At 37.7% G+C, this 18647-nt stretch overlaps 1 protein-coding gene across 5 annotated transcripts in view; it reads right to left on the reverse strand.

Moving 5' to 3' along the window:
• Positions 1-18647, reverse strand: part of PCSK5 (proprotein convertase subtilisin/kexin type 5) — a 196088-nt gene that overhangs the window by 91314 nt on the left and 86127 nt on the right. For all 5 annotated transcript variants that reach the window (XM_027886279.1, XM_027886281.1, XM_027886283.1 and 2 more), the window contains 2 exons: positions 13196-13284; positions 7554-7726 (listed from right to left, as the gene is read on the reverse strand). In XM_027886279.1, coding sequence (XP_027742080.1) covers positions 7554-7726; positions 13196-13284 — 262 coding nt within the window. The remainder of the gene's footprint in view (positions 1-7553; positions 7727-13195; positions 13285-18647) is intronic.

Here is an 18647-nt window from a genome sequence, read left to right on the forward strand (position 1 = left end):
AACACAATATGATAACACAAGAGCTTGGTTTTCCAAAATTTCTGTTTTACAAGGAGTCTCTAGTTAATGACAGTTGAAATTGTCTCTGCATGCAAAGCTAAAGTTAACAGGCACTGCACAGGAAAGCCAACAGTGTGAGGACTGGATATGAGATGGATGGAACACACAAACACCCATTCCATCAGGCGGGGTTGGGCAGTTCTCATTGCCTTTAAACTACTATCTGATTAAACACTCTAGAAAGGAGCCCATGGCCAGCAGATCCACACAGCTGTTACTTCACTACTTATGTTGGATGCCTCCTTATGCAAAACCTCAGGTTTAGAGATATCTGTTCAACTTCTGGGGTTTCACAAAAAGAACCTAAAATATTCTGCAAATTTATCTCTTTTCAGTAGGTAAGTGGGGAAATGTTACTGCTCCACTTCTACATCTGCAGACTGAAGACTGCAGTTACAGCTTTGTACGGGTCATCTCCTGCAGCATTCATTTAAGAAGTAACAATGTACTCAGACTGTGAAAAATACTGCCCTCACAGTTTTTTGCCTCAAACTTCTGTTCAATTCTTTGTACAGAAAACTCCTGAGATCAAATTTCCAGCAATTTCCATTCCAGAAATCTAGTTTTTCTCATGACACACAGAAATAGATATTGCTGTTGCTCAAATACGAGTAAAGTGGATATGTGATGTGCTTACACGAAGAAACTAGATTCATGTTTCAAATATGCACTCTCTGTAATGTATGTAGTGTATGGAAAGAGACTCATTTGCCAAAGCTTTTCAGTATTAGTTTTCCAAACTAGGATATACCCCACAAAAAGAATGGTGTGTGGGTTTTTTATGTTCAACCTGTTTCAGGCTGGGTAAACAAAACCAGAGAGACTTTTGACAAGTCCAAAACCAGCAATGCTATTCTGGCTTGTTACAACAGTTTCCATGCGTGTGTGAGATGGGATGAGGTAACTAAATAGTTTTGGTTTCCAGTACACCTTGTGATATTGTAAGAAAAATGGACATTTTGATATATATTTTCCTGTAACTCTCATTACAAATTTTTATATTCCATTGAATGCAATGTAAGAATGTTTCTGATACATTCTTTCTTTTTTCTGCCCTTTTTTTTTTTTTTTTTTTTTTTTTTTTTTTTTTTTTTTTTTTTTTTTTTTTTTTTTTTTTTTTTTTTTTTTTTTTTTTTTTTTTTTTTTTTTTTTTTTTTTGGTATTACATGCTAACTGTCTGTGAAAAAGCTCATTTTTCACAGCAAGCAAAGGAGAGCAATTTTAAGGTTAGCTGCGTTTACTTATTTCCAAAACAAAATAAAGCACATAGTATCAAAGATCATCCAGGCGCCACTGAGCCTAAATATTACTTCATGTACTGGAAGGCAATATCCCCAATTCTACTTTGCCCAAATACAGAAAGTTGCTAACTGTACAAACAAAGGATTGCTACTATTAGTTTAATTATGTGTTAAGGTTATCACCTACCCTCATTTTCCCTGGGCAATCCCAGTCTGTAGGAAACTACATCATATCAAGTATAAACCATATCTGAAAAGTCATTAAGGCATCCTGAGATACATGTATCAGCCAAATGCAATGTAGTATGACCTAGAAACTAAGCTTATTGGTAAGACATACAGGAAGGTGGACAAACTGTTGCAAAGTGGTGACTCTGAAAGGGAATTTAGGGTCATGTAAGATGACTGGCAATGAGCTATCCTAAAACAGTCTGATTATTGGATTGGTCAGTAGTATCTGTCCATGGAATAGGGAGGCGTGCATAGAGAATGCCAAAACTTAGATGCCCAACTGTGGTATCCACACTTGAAAAAAATGACAGAAAACAGAATGTGTTTCAGAAAGAACCAAAGGAATGAAGTGTGGTTTGAAAATTCTAACAGAAGGATACTGAATATACAAAGCATTAAAGTTGTAGAACAGATTTTAAAGGATAGTAAGAGGCACCAGTACTAATGGAAAAAAAAAGATTGAAATGCAACACACACTCTAGAGTTTCAGATAAATCTGTGAAGTTTTTGTCTGGTAACTTATTTTATGCAGAGGGACGTATTAGAACCAGTCTGTCTGGCTTCTGCAAAACATGATAAGCCATACAAGAAATTACTAAGTAAACAAAAAAAAATGAACATTATTCCACAGGTGGAAGTGGAAATGATTGTACCCGAAATGACACAGGCTCCGCTGGACAAACATGGAGATCAAAGAAGTTATGAGTAGAGTATTTCAAGGATGAGCCAGGGAAACAAATTTATTAGGTGATTTTGACATAAAAAAGAAAGAGAATCTAGTGACTCTAGTAATTGCAATCATCTGCATTCAAGAGAAGAATTCAGTCTGGAAGATGTGGAGAAGCAGTACTCTGATGATCAAGAAGATGGGCTGCCTAGTTTTTTAAGGGACTAACGAGTGTGGCTTGTTTGTCACATCAAAATGAAGTCTGAAAGGAGACTATTCTAGAAATATATCAGAAACAAAAATGGAAGGAGCAAAGGTATTAAACTGAGGCACAATTTAGGCCCGGGAACAAATGGAGAGAAAACTGCACATGAGTAAACTCAGTTGCAACTTAGAAGAAAGTATGTAACCAATAGATTAGTGATGGCTATGAAATGGTTTCCCAGCAAAAAAAAAGGAAGTTACATGGTCATTTCCTGTCTTATATTCCAACTTATCCAAGAGATCACTTGGCTGAAATGTGTAATTACTTACATGTGGAGTTTTCTAACACCATAAATACAGCAATACGTTAAGACACACCATAAATACTGCAAAAGTGGAAAGAAAAATAAGAAACTTAGATGAGTAACAAGCTATACATTTTCAATAGTGACGGTTGCTAGTGCCTTGCCATGGACATAAGACTTCAGTTAAGATTGGCTCTTTACAAAAAGATGTACAGAAACCATAAAATAACAGATGAATCAGGAAAACAAAGATATTGATGAAGCAATAACTGGATGAAAGTTTACTGATTGGACTTATGAGAAAGACAGATCTAGATGACAGATGTTAGAACTATGAATATTATTTCAAGCCAAAGGTGCTATGTCTTGCGACATCAGATGGAAGAAATACTATGTTAAAACGTCACAGGACTTTTTCAAATTCTGGTTTATAACCACCATCCACCTCTAGTACCCAGCTGCCAAAGTTTAACTCAGTAGGCTGAAGTAAAAATAGCATCACATGTTCAGACTTTATATGATAGATGCAATCAGGATACACAGTATATATGCAAATCATATAATGGATAAATGCCAGGAAGCATTTATAACCTAGCACTAGGTTACATCAGCATACTGGAAGACATATCTTCTGAAATCATTCCCAAACACAGGACTAATTCTTCTGATCGATCTTCAACAAGTAGTTTTTTGCCAGCTAACTGAGAACGTCCAAGAGGTCTTGCGCATACAAAATGTATCTACATATGATATGTATGAGATATACACACACACAGTTATTCAGTTTCAAACAGAAGCTGTACAAACAAAATACACAGTTCAAAAAAACCTAATAATTATCTATCTATCTATCTATCTGTCCATATATCTATCTAAATCTCATCTAAACCTCTGTGCATCACTTTAAATGTATTAAACAACAGTCATTTTGGGAAATATTTTGACACATTTGACTGAAAGTCTTCCTGAATTAACTTCTGATTTTTATAATGCAATTCTCTGGCAAAGCAAAACAGAGTATCTCCTCTTTGTGTAGGCAACACATCCTACTCAGAATGACGAAAAGACATGATGACAAGACAAATAAATTTAAAAGAAACATCTGGGGTACAACACAGGGAGTATCACCTTTGTCTGGACACTTGCAAATAATGAGAAGTCTCTTGCAGCTTTTGAAGCAGAACCATATAGTAGCAGTAGTAGGAGTAGTAGTATTAATAATAATACTAATAACAATAAGAAGAATAATAAAATGTGAAAGTATTGTTCTTATTTTCTCCTTTTCTTTTGTTTGTTTTAATTCCTCTCTCCTGCAGGTGGATTGGAGGCTTCTTTAGCGATTGTAAGACAGCCTTTCTGTTCCCAGCAAGCACTTTGAACACATTCTGCAGCCAAAGTTGGTGAAGCGAGAGAGATGAGAAGAGGCAGTGATGACGGGAGGCAAGGCATCAAGCTGAGTTTGCACAAGAGGTTCAGCCACACAGAATCTGGTCATTAATGTCCATCAAATATCTTGGCTTGCATTCAAGCTTGCTTAACAGAATGGTGTCATGGCAATAAGATGAAGGTCCCTGTGCCAGAAGTTTCCATGTGGATTTCCCTTCCTCTCCACCCTCTTAGTTTATATTAAGGATGATCTGCCCTGTTGCTGATTTGTACTTTCTTACAGGTACTACAGAACGAATGTTTAGAAAGGTGAGCTAGATTTTTGAAACCCTGCAACATTAAACATCCACAGGGGTCACACGTCCAGAAACTTGACTATAAGGTCTTTGCCAAACAGCAGTGAGAGAACAAGTATGAATATCTGAAATGCATTCCTTTCCAAGTGATGTTGACACTGATCCCAGAATAACAGGCTTATTTGTATGAATACAAATGAACTAGCCTGAATGCTGCACTGCAGAGCCATGAATCAGCAAGACCAAGTCCCTCAAGTACTTATAGATTGTGAGAGATACAGACATCTTAAAATCTAATAGTACTTAAGATTTTATCTTTCTGAATCAAGGAAAGGCTTTTGTGCTCTTCTTTTTGTCCCAGACTCAGCACAGTCTTATTACATGATTTAACCATAATCATGTTTTGCAATGCTAAGCCTGTTTGTTCTTGAACACAGGATGAAATGTGATATTGAATATATTAATTCTGGATAGACCACCCTTTGTCAGATATTTTTTCAGGCAAGTTCTGCATGATCACAATGGATTTTTTCTTCAGGTTATTAGGTCTAACACTTCTAATGCACTGGTACTGAAAACACAAGCCTCTAGAATTTTCCGCCCTTATGGTCATACTATTTTCAAGAAAGGACCTCGTCAGCTGAAAGCATGATATAAAGGGAGTTTAGTATTTGCACAGAAATTGTTTGATAGTAGAGTCTCTAAGCTTTCTCTTTGAACTAAACTATGCAAATTTAATAGAATTAAACAAAATACCCTTAAAGATGACAGAAAAACATGGCACTTGAGATAGGTTTAAAAACTAGTTTCCTCTTCCTTTACCTTGATCCTGGGCAGAATTTTTAAAGCATATTTAACTTACGTGTTTGGTTGTCATTTAGTAAACTCCTTTATCCGCAGTAGCCTTTCTTTAAATAGATTTTTCTATTTCAATTCAAGGCATATATTGTCTCTGTGTATCTCTACAGAAAAACTATGCAGTCATCTTTGTTCTTATCTGCAGGATTTGGAAGGAGTAATTATAATAGCTCAGCAGACTTCAAAATAATCATACTTATAAAACACTCTGCATGAGCTGTTAATTAAAATAATATGTGCTGAAGATAAACCAGACATTTTTAAAATGGATCTCAATCTCTCAGCAAACGCAGCAAAAAACAGTGGCTCTTGCATCCATTTCATTTTTATTTAATGACTATAATAAATTTAAACTAAGAATTCAATTTACTTATACTTTATTCAAAGTTACTATTCAGCACTACCTTGGATTTTCCTAATTAAACCAGATGGCATAATTTACTTTTCAGATGCTCTTAAAAATTCTTGATAATTCCCACTGCTGTTCCATTTTAAAAATGTAATATATAGTATGTATGTATACACATAATAAATTAAGAGTATTGATCTTGAAACTTTCTGTAGATCAGAAAGAAGATTTTGTCAAAGTTTCCTGTACTTATTTTCATTTACACCACAGATGCTACTCTAGATGTGTAGTAGATTCAGTTGAATATATCTGAAAAAGGGAAGTCAAGATGTGGACACAACATAATAAGACTATTTGTCTGCCTATTATTATTGCACAATTACTGTGACTGCCTAGGGAAATCTATGTTTGGCTGAGTATCTAGTCACAACGTTGAACAATGATCTCATTTTATGAATATTTTGTTAAAAAGGAAATTAATCTTTTCTTCTTCCATAAAACAAAACTAATCTTTTCCTCTTCCACTTGCCACATCTTTTAAAACAACACAGCTTTTGACAATGAAATGAAACACAGAAAAAGTACCTTTGCCTGAACATGGGAAGGCACAGTTTATTAAAAAGAAAGAGAACAGGTTCATCTTGAAGTAATTTTCAGTCTGGAAACAGCCTATTAGGGAAGGTGGTAATTGCGACACACATTTACAGTCTTTCAGTTTATATAATATTTTACAGAATGAACACTACAGAGTAACCTTAAATGTTTTGCGTTTCTTATCAGTATATTTTTATGTAAGTTTTAAAAAGAACTCCTGTTTCTCAAGTAGAAATGAAAAAGGGTTTGTAGTCAGAGCCACACAAAATATCCAAATATGGAAATATTTAGATCTACTCAACTCTTCATGGGCAACTACAGGCAGAACAAGAGGTTGATAAAATAAAACAGAAGATAAATTGTAAAAATAATAATTTGACTTGCATTAAATATGACTTCTACTATTTCTCAAAAAAAATTCACCAAAATTTTTCTTCACTGTTATCAAAAAAAGACCATCTCTGAATTTTAAAATTAAATACTGTGTTTCCGCTATAGACTGGTACTTATTTAAAATATAGAACAATGGTAAAATAAATTCATGTGGGTTCTGTAGGGTATCTTCTCATATTACCGCTAACAGTAACAATGGAACTATAATGTTTGTAGGCAAGATCCATGCTCTTAGCAAATTATTCCACATTCTTTATTTATATCATATTTATTCCCAGTTTGAGAGCTTTGAGATTTCAATAAGGAAACGGCTGAGTCCTTCTGGTACACAAATTCAGGTTGAACTTTTCACAGTTGTCTTCCCTACATGAAATATGACATTTAAACTAACACATATCCATGTTTAAACACAAAACTTTTTTGGGCAAGTTCTCCTGCATCCTGCAGCTCTGTTAGTGTCTCCTTAATCACAGCACTGTGAGTTCTCTGAGACCAGACAAAACCACTAAAAGAAACGTGGCAGTAAACTTTCTTTAGGCCTCAACTTCTTATACTAAGAAAGCAAGTGAAACAAAGTAATGAAAGAAAGGAAGAAACAAAGAAAGAAAGAAAAGAAGTCAAAGGTTTTGCTTTAGAATTTCCTTACAACTCAGACTTGATGAGCTGGCACTGCTGTGCAAACTAGCATTTTTTCAGTCATCTTATTTCTTGTAGAATTACATTACTGCCTCACAGCAGTTTTAGATGACGTATTTCAGTTGAAAATCAACAGAGCTGATACTTCAGGACTGACTATCACGTCACTATCAAAGGAAAATGCATTTTTATCTTTATGCAAAGGAAGTTTTCTTCTTTCCTTCAGAATCCTTTCCTTTTCCCTATGCTCTGCACTGGCACATAGTGGGCACGAGTACCCTTGTACTTGCACAGGAGAGCAGATCCAGGAGATGCACTTTGATGCTGACTTACCATTCTGATGCCGTTTTCAAAGGCCTGACGTGCCAGAGAAGCAGGTCCGTCCACAGTCTTACCGTCGTCATCAGGCCCCCAGCTGGCACTGTAAATGTGGATGTGCTGGGGATTAAGGCTCAGAGACTTTGCTTCTACCATATCCGTCACATCTCCGTCCAGCATCCGCACACCTTCAGAATGAAAGACACAACGAACAGGACTGACCAACTTAGAATATTTCTTATTTGTTTTCTCCTGGAGAAAACTGTTGTGCATAACATTGGACTGAATGATTATAAGGATTTCTACTGTTGTTAGAGAAAAGAAGCATAAAAATCTGTTTGGATATGTGTTTTTCCACAGAAAAATATCCCTGGATGAAAAAAATATAAAAAGGTAGGAACATTTTGGTTCTTCTTCAAGTTTTAAAATTATCGACATGTCATTTATCCATTATACAGCCTTCAAACTCCCACAGGAGAGTTTTAGGCTAAGGAAAATTAAAAAAATACTTGAACCTTGAAATGTTTGTATGTGTCACTTAAAGATAACAAATTATTTTCTTTCTCATTTTATACTGTAGTGAAACTGCAGCATCTACTTTGAGCCATTCACAGTTCTAACCATGTTAACAGATGTAATAAAGATCTCTACTGACAAATAATCTTCACATATGAGGCCACAGGGAAGAAACTGGGGAGAACTCTTGTGTGTACACAACTACTACCACACACTGTAGCAAGGCAATTACAGGAAGTTATGAAATATATAACATTATTCAACCTAAAATTACAATATTGTGAACATCCTTCTCTTGCAGAAGAAGTTTTTGTAAGGTATAATCTGAAATTCTTGTGTTAAAAGAATCCATTCATATGGCTTTGGACAAGTCAATGCACCAGCACTTCTAAAGCTAAAGGCCTCATGATGTTTTAAGATTACTAGACTGAATAAAGTCTGTTAAAATCTGGAAACTGAGAAAGCCTGGAAGTTGTTCTTTTGACTAACTCTAACATTTTGATGGCGGTTAAATCTGACCGATAAAACCACCAATGCCAGTTTCAACCAAAAAAAACCCTACATAGAGTTAGTGTGACATGTGATCAAAGGGAGGCTAAATATTAAATAAAAATTTAATAACTGTATAATACAGAGGAATTATTACTTCCAAAATGAACAAGTCAGATTCCATCTCCTTTAAAAGGCCAACGCTATTTATAAGCCAAATTTACATATTTTAAATACAGACACATTTCATTTTGCTTATGAGCTCAGATTAAAGAAACTTGTCTTGTTTACCAAGACTTTAAATTCCAATTAACAAAAGGCATAGGGGTTGCTTTGTTGAAAGAGGAGTTATTTTTTTCCTTACTCTATTTGACTCAAAAATGTAAAGTGACCGTACTTCTCAGTTCACACAACAGATGCCCATGTTTTGTGAGATAATAAACTTTTACAAACTGTAATCTCACTATGGACTTCATAAAAAATGGTCATTAAAGCAGCTCTGGGATTCTAGGGTTTTTTTCTTCTACCTCAGCATAATCTGAGAAAATTAATGCTAGGTGGAAGTTGTGTTCTAAATTTCTTTAAAGCACATTAAAATATTAATAATTTAAAAATCAGTTCTAAATAAAGAATAAAGGTACACTGGTTTTGAAAGAAGGAAAATAAAACTTTTTTTTATGGCTCTATAACCATGTGGCAAGTCTAAATGCTATATACAATGGGTGAACAGTAATTCCAAATTCTGTAACTGGCATCTAAATTAATTCACACCAGAATTTTTTTGCTAATGGTGAAGTGGGCTATTCTAAACCAACAGCAACAAGGCTGTGACTTAGCTGTTGCTCTCTCTGGCCAACAATGGACACACATGCTTCGAAGTCATTGGCCAAGACCAACTGTGTGAGGTTCAACCAGGGCAAGTGCCAGGTCCTGCCCTTGGGTCATGTCAACCCCAGGCAGTGCTACAGGCTGGGGTAAGAGTGGCTGGAAATCAGTCCAGGGAAAAGGACCTGGATGTGCTGGTCGACAGCCAGCTACACGTGAGCCAGCAGTGCAGCCAGGTGGCCAAGTAGGCCAATGGCATCCTTGCTTGTATCAAGAATGTGGGGTCAGAAGGATCAGGGAAGTGATTGTACTTTTGTACTGCGCACTGGTGAGGCTGCATCTCAAGTTCTGTGTCTAGTCCTGGGCCCTTCACTTCAAGAAAGATACTGAGATGCTAGAGCATGTCCAGAAATGGACAACAGAGCTGGTGATGGGTCTAGAGAGTAAGTCATACAAGGAATGATTGAGGGAGCTGAGGGTGTTCAGCCTGGATAAAAGGAGGCTCAGGATAGACCTTATCACTCTCTACTACTGTCTGAAAGAAGGTCGTAGCAAGTAGGGGTTGGCCTCTTCTATCTGGCAACTAGTGACAGGATGAGAGGACACAGCCTCAAGCTGTGCCAGAAATAAATGGATGAGGCACTAAGACTTAAGAAGTCTTTTCCAGACTAAATGATTCTGTGATTCTGTGAAAGATGACTTTGAATAACAGACATCTCACTGGATATTTACAATAAAAATAATCCTCTTTCCTTGCTTCCTTGCTTCCTCCCTCCCTCCTCCCAATGTCTGTAGTACTTACTTCTGCTGATCACAAAACTTTCATACTGCATTTGGCATATGGTGATAGGGAAACAAAAGCTGTCCAGAGGGTAATTTAAAAAAAGACTGTGTTCACAGATTGTTCTGCCTAAGACTTTAGAGACCTGCAAACTTTTCCCAACATTTGCAGTGGCAAATAGTTCCCAAATTTTAAGTGGCATTTAACTCAGAAGAAATTTTCAGTGAATCACAGAAAATAAGCAAAACTGAGCTGAAAGCAAGTTTTCTTTTAAAATGCTTGTTTCTAATCAGCATCTGTCTTAAAGAAACAGCTGAACTAATTCCTCATCAGCTGATGACAATATACATCTGTTGTGCCATAATTCAATGTTTTCCCATCAGTGCTTGAGCCCAGCCAAGTAGCTAAGTACCCAAAGCCCCACAGATGCTTTGCAATTTCCACAATCAGTTGCAACAATAACAGCATGTTAACTAATTTTTCTTATAAAAAATCTCACAAGCTCTGTACATAGTAACTTGTTTTGTGTGATTACTGTAGAGAGTAACTTTTAAAAAATTATCTATCCCTTTGGTGCACTAGTTTGTCTTGTAGTAAAAAGGGACTGTAGCTTAGCTAAGCAAAAACTTGCACAATTTTTTATAAGAAACTTGTCACAACCTGTAAAAAACTGAAGGTCCAGACTGTAATTTTACTCAAATTTTCTTTTCTGCAGATCACATCCCCACTTACACCATTGTAGGGGAAAGCTTAAACTTTCTAAGGATCTTGTTTCTTACCTATTTGTTGTCAGAGGTTCTTAAATGTTTGGAAATGAGAAAAGGAGTACAAACACATTCAGGAAAAAAGGGAGCATTACTGATGGGTGTCTTGTTAACAACTTCCCATCACAAAGATCATTAATTGCCTTTGTTCAGCTGCCAGCATTTGATGGAATACAGATGGGACAGATTTTTCTCCCTTTTGCTTTATCTCCTTAGTATCCCTTATGTGTCCAGAGATGCTTTTTAGTTTGAAGTAAAAAATACTTATCTTGATGGAGCAAAAATCACAACCTGCCACCAGGTGCTCCTCTACGCAAGGAGAATGTAATTGCTTCACCTCAACTCTAGTTTCTTCTTCAAGAGGGTCTTTAAATCCCTGGGAAACAAGCAAGCTGAATACTAGTTCAGCATGATATGATTCAATATTTTTACACTTTATCTGGCCTGTGGAAAGGGAACACAACCATTGTACACTCAAATGTGTAGCTTATGGTTTTTCTGAGGCATACCAAGTAGAGGTCAGCAGCAGCAAAACTCTTAAATATACTCAACCAGAGGAAGAGGAAGCTTTACCTCCTTTTCCTGGAATTTCTTCTTGCCTCTGATTTTCTGCAGATTATCTGCTGAGCCTTCTGAAGTGTTATTTTCAAGTAAAGATGCTTTTAAAAGGTGGTACCGCCAGTGAAGTTTACAAATTGTTACTAGTTTAGTTTTCTTTTAGAAATAAATAACTAAAAGGCACACATATGCAGTCTTTGCTGTTCATATTACCTGCATTCATAGTATGTCCATTTGAATCAGTTTTTACACTACATTTAGAGAAAGCCATAAATCAGCTGTTATTCATCGAGGGTATTTATTATTACTGCACATTCCTAATGCTTAATAAATAATAGCCTACTAAGATGCCACTGCTACTCCTGGAGAATGTTTCAAGGCCATGCCCAAGCTGTTGCAGGTTGTGTGACTATTCCATTCACAAATGAAACTTCCCCAGAAGCCATCTCTTATCTCTACCACTGCACTAACTCTCTTCTGATTCTGGTTTGACAACTCAACAAATCTGATTTCATAGCTGCTGGTACATGGCTAAACGCCACGTCCACATGAGACAACCTGTTCATCTGTCATAAACTCACTCACTTGACCAGTTCTGATTTTCTAAATCATTCTGACAGGGTAGTTTTGTGTAGGCAGGCTCTCCACCTGAGGGGAATTCTTTTTCCTGCGTCACTCTAACCTTATCCTGGATCAGGTATTTTCTACCCTCTTGAAATTAGCAGGAAAACAGAAAGCTGACATGAGGATGTTGATGTGTGCGTTGGCTAATTTGAAATGCAGATGTGCTCACATTTGATTTGGATCAAACTTCTACTATCTAGTAGAGAACAGATGCAGTATTATTAATTGTGGAAACAAGGCCTCAACTCTGCCTGCTCATATGTTTTGAACTGTTCTCTGGTGTATATAGAGGTAAACATGTTTCTCTTTTCACAGATGGGCTCTATTTTAGGCTTTATTTCAAAAAATTAACAATTAATGAGTTCGAGCTTCAAGTCTTTTTATTGAAAGCCAATATACCAATCCCATGACTTCATCTAAAGTTCAGGATAAAACTTCACTAGAAGTGTTATAACCTGTCACAGAGTGGCTACATCCTAGGAGACATGTAGATGACATCTTGATAATCATCACCACAAACTAAATTAAAGATCTTCACTTAGGAGCCAATGACTAAGAATTCACAGAAACCTCTTTGGAACTCTTGGCTGAATGAACAAAAACATGCGATTAAATCTTGTTTTCTAGGCAATAATCTGATCACACAGAGGGATCAAAAGAACATTCTCTCCAACCACAGCCAAACAACACAATAATGCATTATGTTTTGACAGTGTTTTTTTGGGAACAATATGCAAGGCAATATTCCTGATGTGTGCATTTACTTATGGTTTGTCAAAGTTAATCGCTTAGAGCTCTGAATATCTGAGAAAACCTGAAAGTCCTAATTCTGGGGTTTGTGTTTCCATCAAAAGACTCACCTTTCCATTTTTTGGTTTGCAGTGTTCCAGAGAGCACTGCAGAAGGGCTACTGTACACAAACTCCTTCAGTACTGGTATTGAACGACCACTCCACAAATGAGCTTTACTTGCTAACACAGCTAAGTTTGTTGCCCATACAAATCTCCTTCTCTTGCTGAGAATGTTCTGAATGCACCACTTATCACAAATGGCTCTTTGGTTACTTTTTTTTGGTTTTGGTGGGAGATTGTTTCACATACCTCCAATCTTGGCATTAAAGGCGATTCCTACTGTGCAGTGTGAGTTGTTTGCCGTGGCTGCCACTTCTCCAGCACAACGGGTTCCATGCCTGCAGTCAGACAAACATTTTTCCAAGTAAGCATCAACCATTGTGATTAAAGGCTTTGACTTTGCTTATTCTTCAATGCTAAATGCAGAACTATCCACAATGTCTGGTACCACTCAACCCTTTATAGAAATTTATACCCATGTTACAATATTTCTCTGAACACATTTTAACATCATTACCACAATCACTTCAAACTCTTCACGTCTACTGGAAACACATACACTTTGTAATAGAGACATACACTGGTGATACATAATTCACAGCAACAGAGAGGAGTCTTAGATATCAGTTCTTGATTTTGAACCAGGTCTTACATTTAGACAAAATGTTTGTCCAGCATTCACCCACGCGTATTGCTAGTATGTATATACATCTCCACCCAACCTCCAGTAGGCACACTCTTTCCCCAGGAAGATGAGATTGCACCAATGCCCACACCGTTGTTTAGAGGTAAGCCTAAGACTGGCTATATGCCAGGTATGCTCAAAGCTTTTGTATAGGCATGTTCTGGTTGTGCCTTGGGCCAACCCTGCAAGCTTGTTGTCTTTCTGGGAGCAGAAAAAATGTTTGAAGCACTCTTCACATCAGAGGTATACTATGGGCCTGGAAGCAGAGCTGGACGGCAAGTGTACAATCTCAAGAAGCTGCTGAAGGAAAACAAAGCCTCCAGTGTTTGCTCAGTCCCTTCCCCATCGTGCAAAGCCTTGCCCCCCCCGATCCATGCTCTCTACCAGGTGACAGTGATCATCCATAACATCCCCATGGCAGGAAAGCTGTCCCTGCTTTTTATGACTTTTGTGATTTTTGTTGCAACATAGTTTTCACAGCGTGTTTTCTACCAGTAAATCATGCCCTCACCCTTGTGCAGTTAAGCAGCTCCATTGCAGAAATGTGACACAAGCAAGAAGGAGCAGGCAGGGAACTTTAGAGATGTGCTGTGGAGAGGAGATACAGAGTTTCAGACCAGATAGGAAAAGAGATGGGGAGTTGATGAGACAAAGATAAAAAGATAATATAAGGCTGAGTACCAATAAATAAAGAAGGTTAAAAAGTCAAAATAAATAAATAACAACATAGCAAGCTTTAGGGAAGGCTAATAGAGGTCAGTTGTGTGCACAGGCACTCTTCTGCTCGTGGTGGTTGCCAGACTGCTTACACACACATCTGGAGAACATAGGTGTGTTTTGAAGTAAAGGTGATGCTCATTAACAGAAAAGAATCACTGTTGCTTTCCCCTGGTACAGCTTGTTTTGGGTAGAGTCACTCCTTATTTTGTTGTTATTAGCGTAACTTCTTTCCACTATCTTTTTGAGACACTTAAATGGGAAATTCTAAGATAACCTGTTTGGAATAGATTAATACAAACCAACAACAAACAGGCCTAGGAAAAAAAGAGAAGGAACAGAAAAAAAAAAAAAAAAAAAAAAAAAAAAAAAAAAAAAAAAAAAAAAAAAAAAAAAAAAAAAAAAAAAAAAAAAAAAAAAAAAAAAAAAAAAAAAAGCAATGCTAAACTGCTAGAATTACAAAGAAGATCATTTCATTTATCAGACAAGTAAGATACTCATAATGTATAAGAAAAGTCTAGTCTTTATTCACAAAATCAAAGTGACAAGTTGGATGCTGATTAATCCTAAAGCTGGATAAAGGTTTCACAATTGTATGTATATCTCAACTAATTTCCTATTAATCTGTCACAATTCATTACTTGGTTGCCAAACTCGATCTGAACATTTTTCATGACTAAATTTGAAGTTTATTTCTCATATGAAGACTAATTTTAAAGCCTAATTCTTTTTCATTTGAAGAAAGCCTATTTGACTTTAATTGATAAACAAATGTCTTATTCATTTGCTGAATTATTTTGAAAAGCCAGAAGTAAATAGCTTCAGTAAACAGCTTTGTGTTTGAAGTGGTGTCTTGTAAAAATGTATTAATATTTAAAGGAAAATGCCTGTCTTAAGAATTCTTTACAAGACCCAATTCCTGAACATCCCTTCTTCTCATTATGATTTTGTTAGGTGTCAATATAAGTTTTGAAGTGCTATCACTCAAACACCAAAGCATGTACAACTATACTCTGGAAAGGCAGAAATACCTGCACACATCAGCTCAGTGCAGATAATTTATTCATAAATCATTCCCTGCCTGGTGAAAGGCATGTGGTTAAGCTGCAGCTTCCCAGAGGGAGACTGCATTGCCAAGAAATCCCTCATGGGTACCAAATTTGAGAAGCAGTGATGGGAGGAAGGTTTTTCAGTAGAGAAAGTGGACAGACAGAAGCCACACCTGGAGGAGGGAGACTTTCAGAAGAAGAATGGCAGAAACAGCTCAAACATCTCCTTAGTTCCAAATGGAGTACAGGGATACCTGCTACTTTGATAGCTACATCCAGTAAGCCCTGTCAAGAGGGTTAGATTTCCACTGTATCATCAAACACGCTAGTCGCCCCAGGGCCAAGTACAGTGTGCAACATCACTTCCACTGACGCCTACCTAATGGGATGCCATTTTCTCAGAGGGGGAAAAGGGTTTTTGCACTGGAGTTAGCAGGGCTGATTGACAGAGCTTTAAACTAGATTGGAAGGAGGAAAGGGATAAAATCAGGCTTGCCAGTGATAATGCAATGGAACACCAAAATTTGAGGGACTGAGCGCTAGTGAGATCCTTCAGTCTGCTTCCCAATGTGTTGGCTACAATGAACTGCACTTGAAATGTTCCTAGCACCAATGTATCCTGCATGAGAAACAAGCAAGAGGAGACAGAAGCTCTGACCCAGTTCAAGAGATATGACATCATCAGCATAACCAAAACTGTTGGGATGAGTTCTGTGACTGAAGTACCATGGTGGACAGTTACAGGCTCTCCAGGAGGGATAAGGCAGAGCAGGTAAGACAGGGTAGCAGTACTGTAAGTAATGGAGGGGCTGGAATGCATGGCGCCTGCAGCTGGAAATGGCACAGTTGAGATTCTTGGCATAAGGATTAAGGGGCAAACAAAGCTGATGTAATTGTGGAGGTCTACCATAAGCCATCCAACCAGGATGATGACAGTAGCGAGTCAAATCTTTAAGGAACTAAGGAACATCTCTGAATCGACTGCCCTTGTCCTTATGGGGGACTCCAACTCCCAGATGTTAACTGGGAATACAACAGAGCTGGTACAAACAGGTCCAAAAGATTCCTAAAATACCAGTATGATAACTTCATGGTATAGGTACTAAGAGAGACGACTAGAAAAGTTGCCCTCCTTGTTTTGTTGCTTTGATTTGATTTGTTAAAAGAGAGGGGCTCTTGGTTTAAGTGGCAACAGGTGGCCATTCTGGCCACAGAAACCATGCAGCAATCTCTGATAACAGGAGAGTGCCAGCAAAATTTCAACCCTAGATATGAGGAAATCAGATTTCAGGGCAGTAGTTAGTAAGATTCCTGGGAAAATGCCTTTGAAGATGCTGGCATCCATCAGTGCTTTTTAAACACCACCGCCTAACACAACAGGAGCAGGTGATTCCAAAATATCAGAAGTCAAGAAGACAAGGCAGGAGGTCAGCTTGACAGAGCAGGGATCTTCTTCCGGAGCAAAGACAATGAAAAAAAGCGTATGGCCAGAGGAAGCAAGGTCAAATGATATGGGAACTTGCCATTGTACAGAGAAAATTCATGTGGCTAAAGCTCAATTAGATTTAAAGCTGGCCAATATTGTGGAAAAAATCAAAATCTTTTTTTAATATGTCAATAGCAAAAGGCACTGCAAAAATAATACTGGCCCATTATATGGTAAGAAGAGTCTCACAAACAGGGATACAGACAAGGCAGAGATGTTTAACACTTTTTTCTCTTCTGTCTTCAACAATGATGATATGCTATTAATTAATTGCATTCTACATTTCAAATGGAAATAATAAAAAGTTGTTTTATTAATTTCAAGGTCATACATATGAAAGCGCACTTCTTACAATCACTCTACCACTGTATGAATTAATAATACATGAAAGACAGTTTGTTTTAATATGTTATCTTTCATGAGTCCCTTAAGTAATAATCTGTCATACTTTAAGAATGGTACTCCCCAATTCAATGCTCTCACTAAGACTCTCCAAATCACACTGATGCTCTTGCTCCCCTGTTTTCCCCTCCCCCTCTTGCTGTGGCAGGATGAGAGGAGAATTGGAAAACTGCGAAACGCAAAGATCATGGGTTAAGATAAGGACAATTTACTGGAAACAGCCCCTGACACAATACCAGATGGCTCCCTCAACCATGTTTTCTTGACCAGAAGGAACTCCTTCTCCCTGGAAGACAGTCCCTTTCCCCTTCCCCCAACAGTCATGTGAGGTGGTATAGAACAACTTCTGTGTCCCAGACTTGCCTACTCCTGGCTGCTGCAAAAATTAACTCTGTCCTGGCTAGGACCAGGACATTATCCACCCCTTATTCCATACCACCTATGTCATGCCCAGAGCCTACACCTTCCAACTATATACATATATACACAAGCACAGGTATCATTTCCATAGTCAACTGCTGTCCCTCCAAGATGTCTTTTGAGCTCAGTTAGTTCATGACTGTGGGTTCTATCCACCCTAGATGTCTTCTGGGGCTCCCAGGAGGGCTGGTGTGCTGTCAGGAGGTGGTGAGCTGGATCAGGAACTCACGACTGGTTATATCTGGAGCAGTCCATACTCATGGTCCATGGTAGTTATGGCATACAGTGGCAGTGTCATTCAGCAACCAATATTACAGAATTCAAAATTACAGATTTTTCTCACCCAAAAAATCAAGTCCCCTTGAGGTACACATCAATTTTCCCCATTCTCTGTGTTACCCACCATGTGCACTCAAGTCCTTGAGCAAAACCAATTCCAGAGATGGGTTTGTCTTTCCTTGAGATTAGGTTTCCCTAACACATTCCTCAAGTTCACCATGGTGTCTTAATCCCTTCTATTAGTACGTGGAGGTTTTGATTGGGTAGGGCCAGCTCTATTGGTAAAGTCTCCAGTGTTATCTAACCAGGCGGCCTTTGCTAAATATAGATCCCAATGCTTGAAGGTCCCATTGCTTTCAATGTGGTTTTTAACAGTCCACTGTACTATTCAGTTTTCCCAGAGGTGAGTATATGGTAGGAAATATGATATACCCACTCAATACCATGCTCTCTGGCTCAGGTATCTATGAGGCTATCTTTGAAATGAATCCAGCTGTCCAACTCAATTCTTTCTGGGGTGCATGCTGCCACAGAACCTGCTTCTCAAGGCTCCTGGCAGTAGTGTAAGGCACACTCCAGCCACCAATTAATACTTCTACCATGGTAAGCATGTAGTGCTTGCCTTTGTGTGTTTGCAGGAGTGTGATATAATCAATGTGCCAG

Source organism: Empidonax traillii, unplaced genomic scaffold (genome assembly GCF_003031625.1).
Source record: "Empidonax traillii isolate 1590-97213 ecotype Southwest subspecies unplaced genomic scaffold, ASM303162v1 scaffold183:size818647, whole genome shotgun sequence".
NCBI lineage: Eukaryota > Metazoa > Chordata > Aves > Passeriformes > Tyrannidae > Empidonax > Empidonax traillii.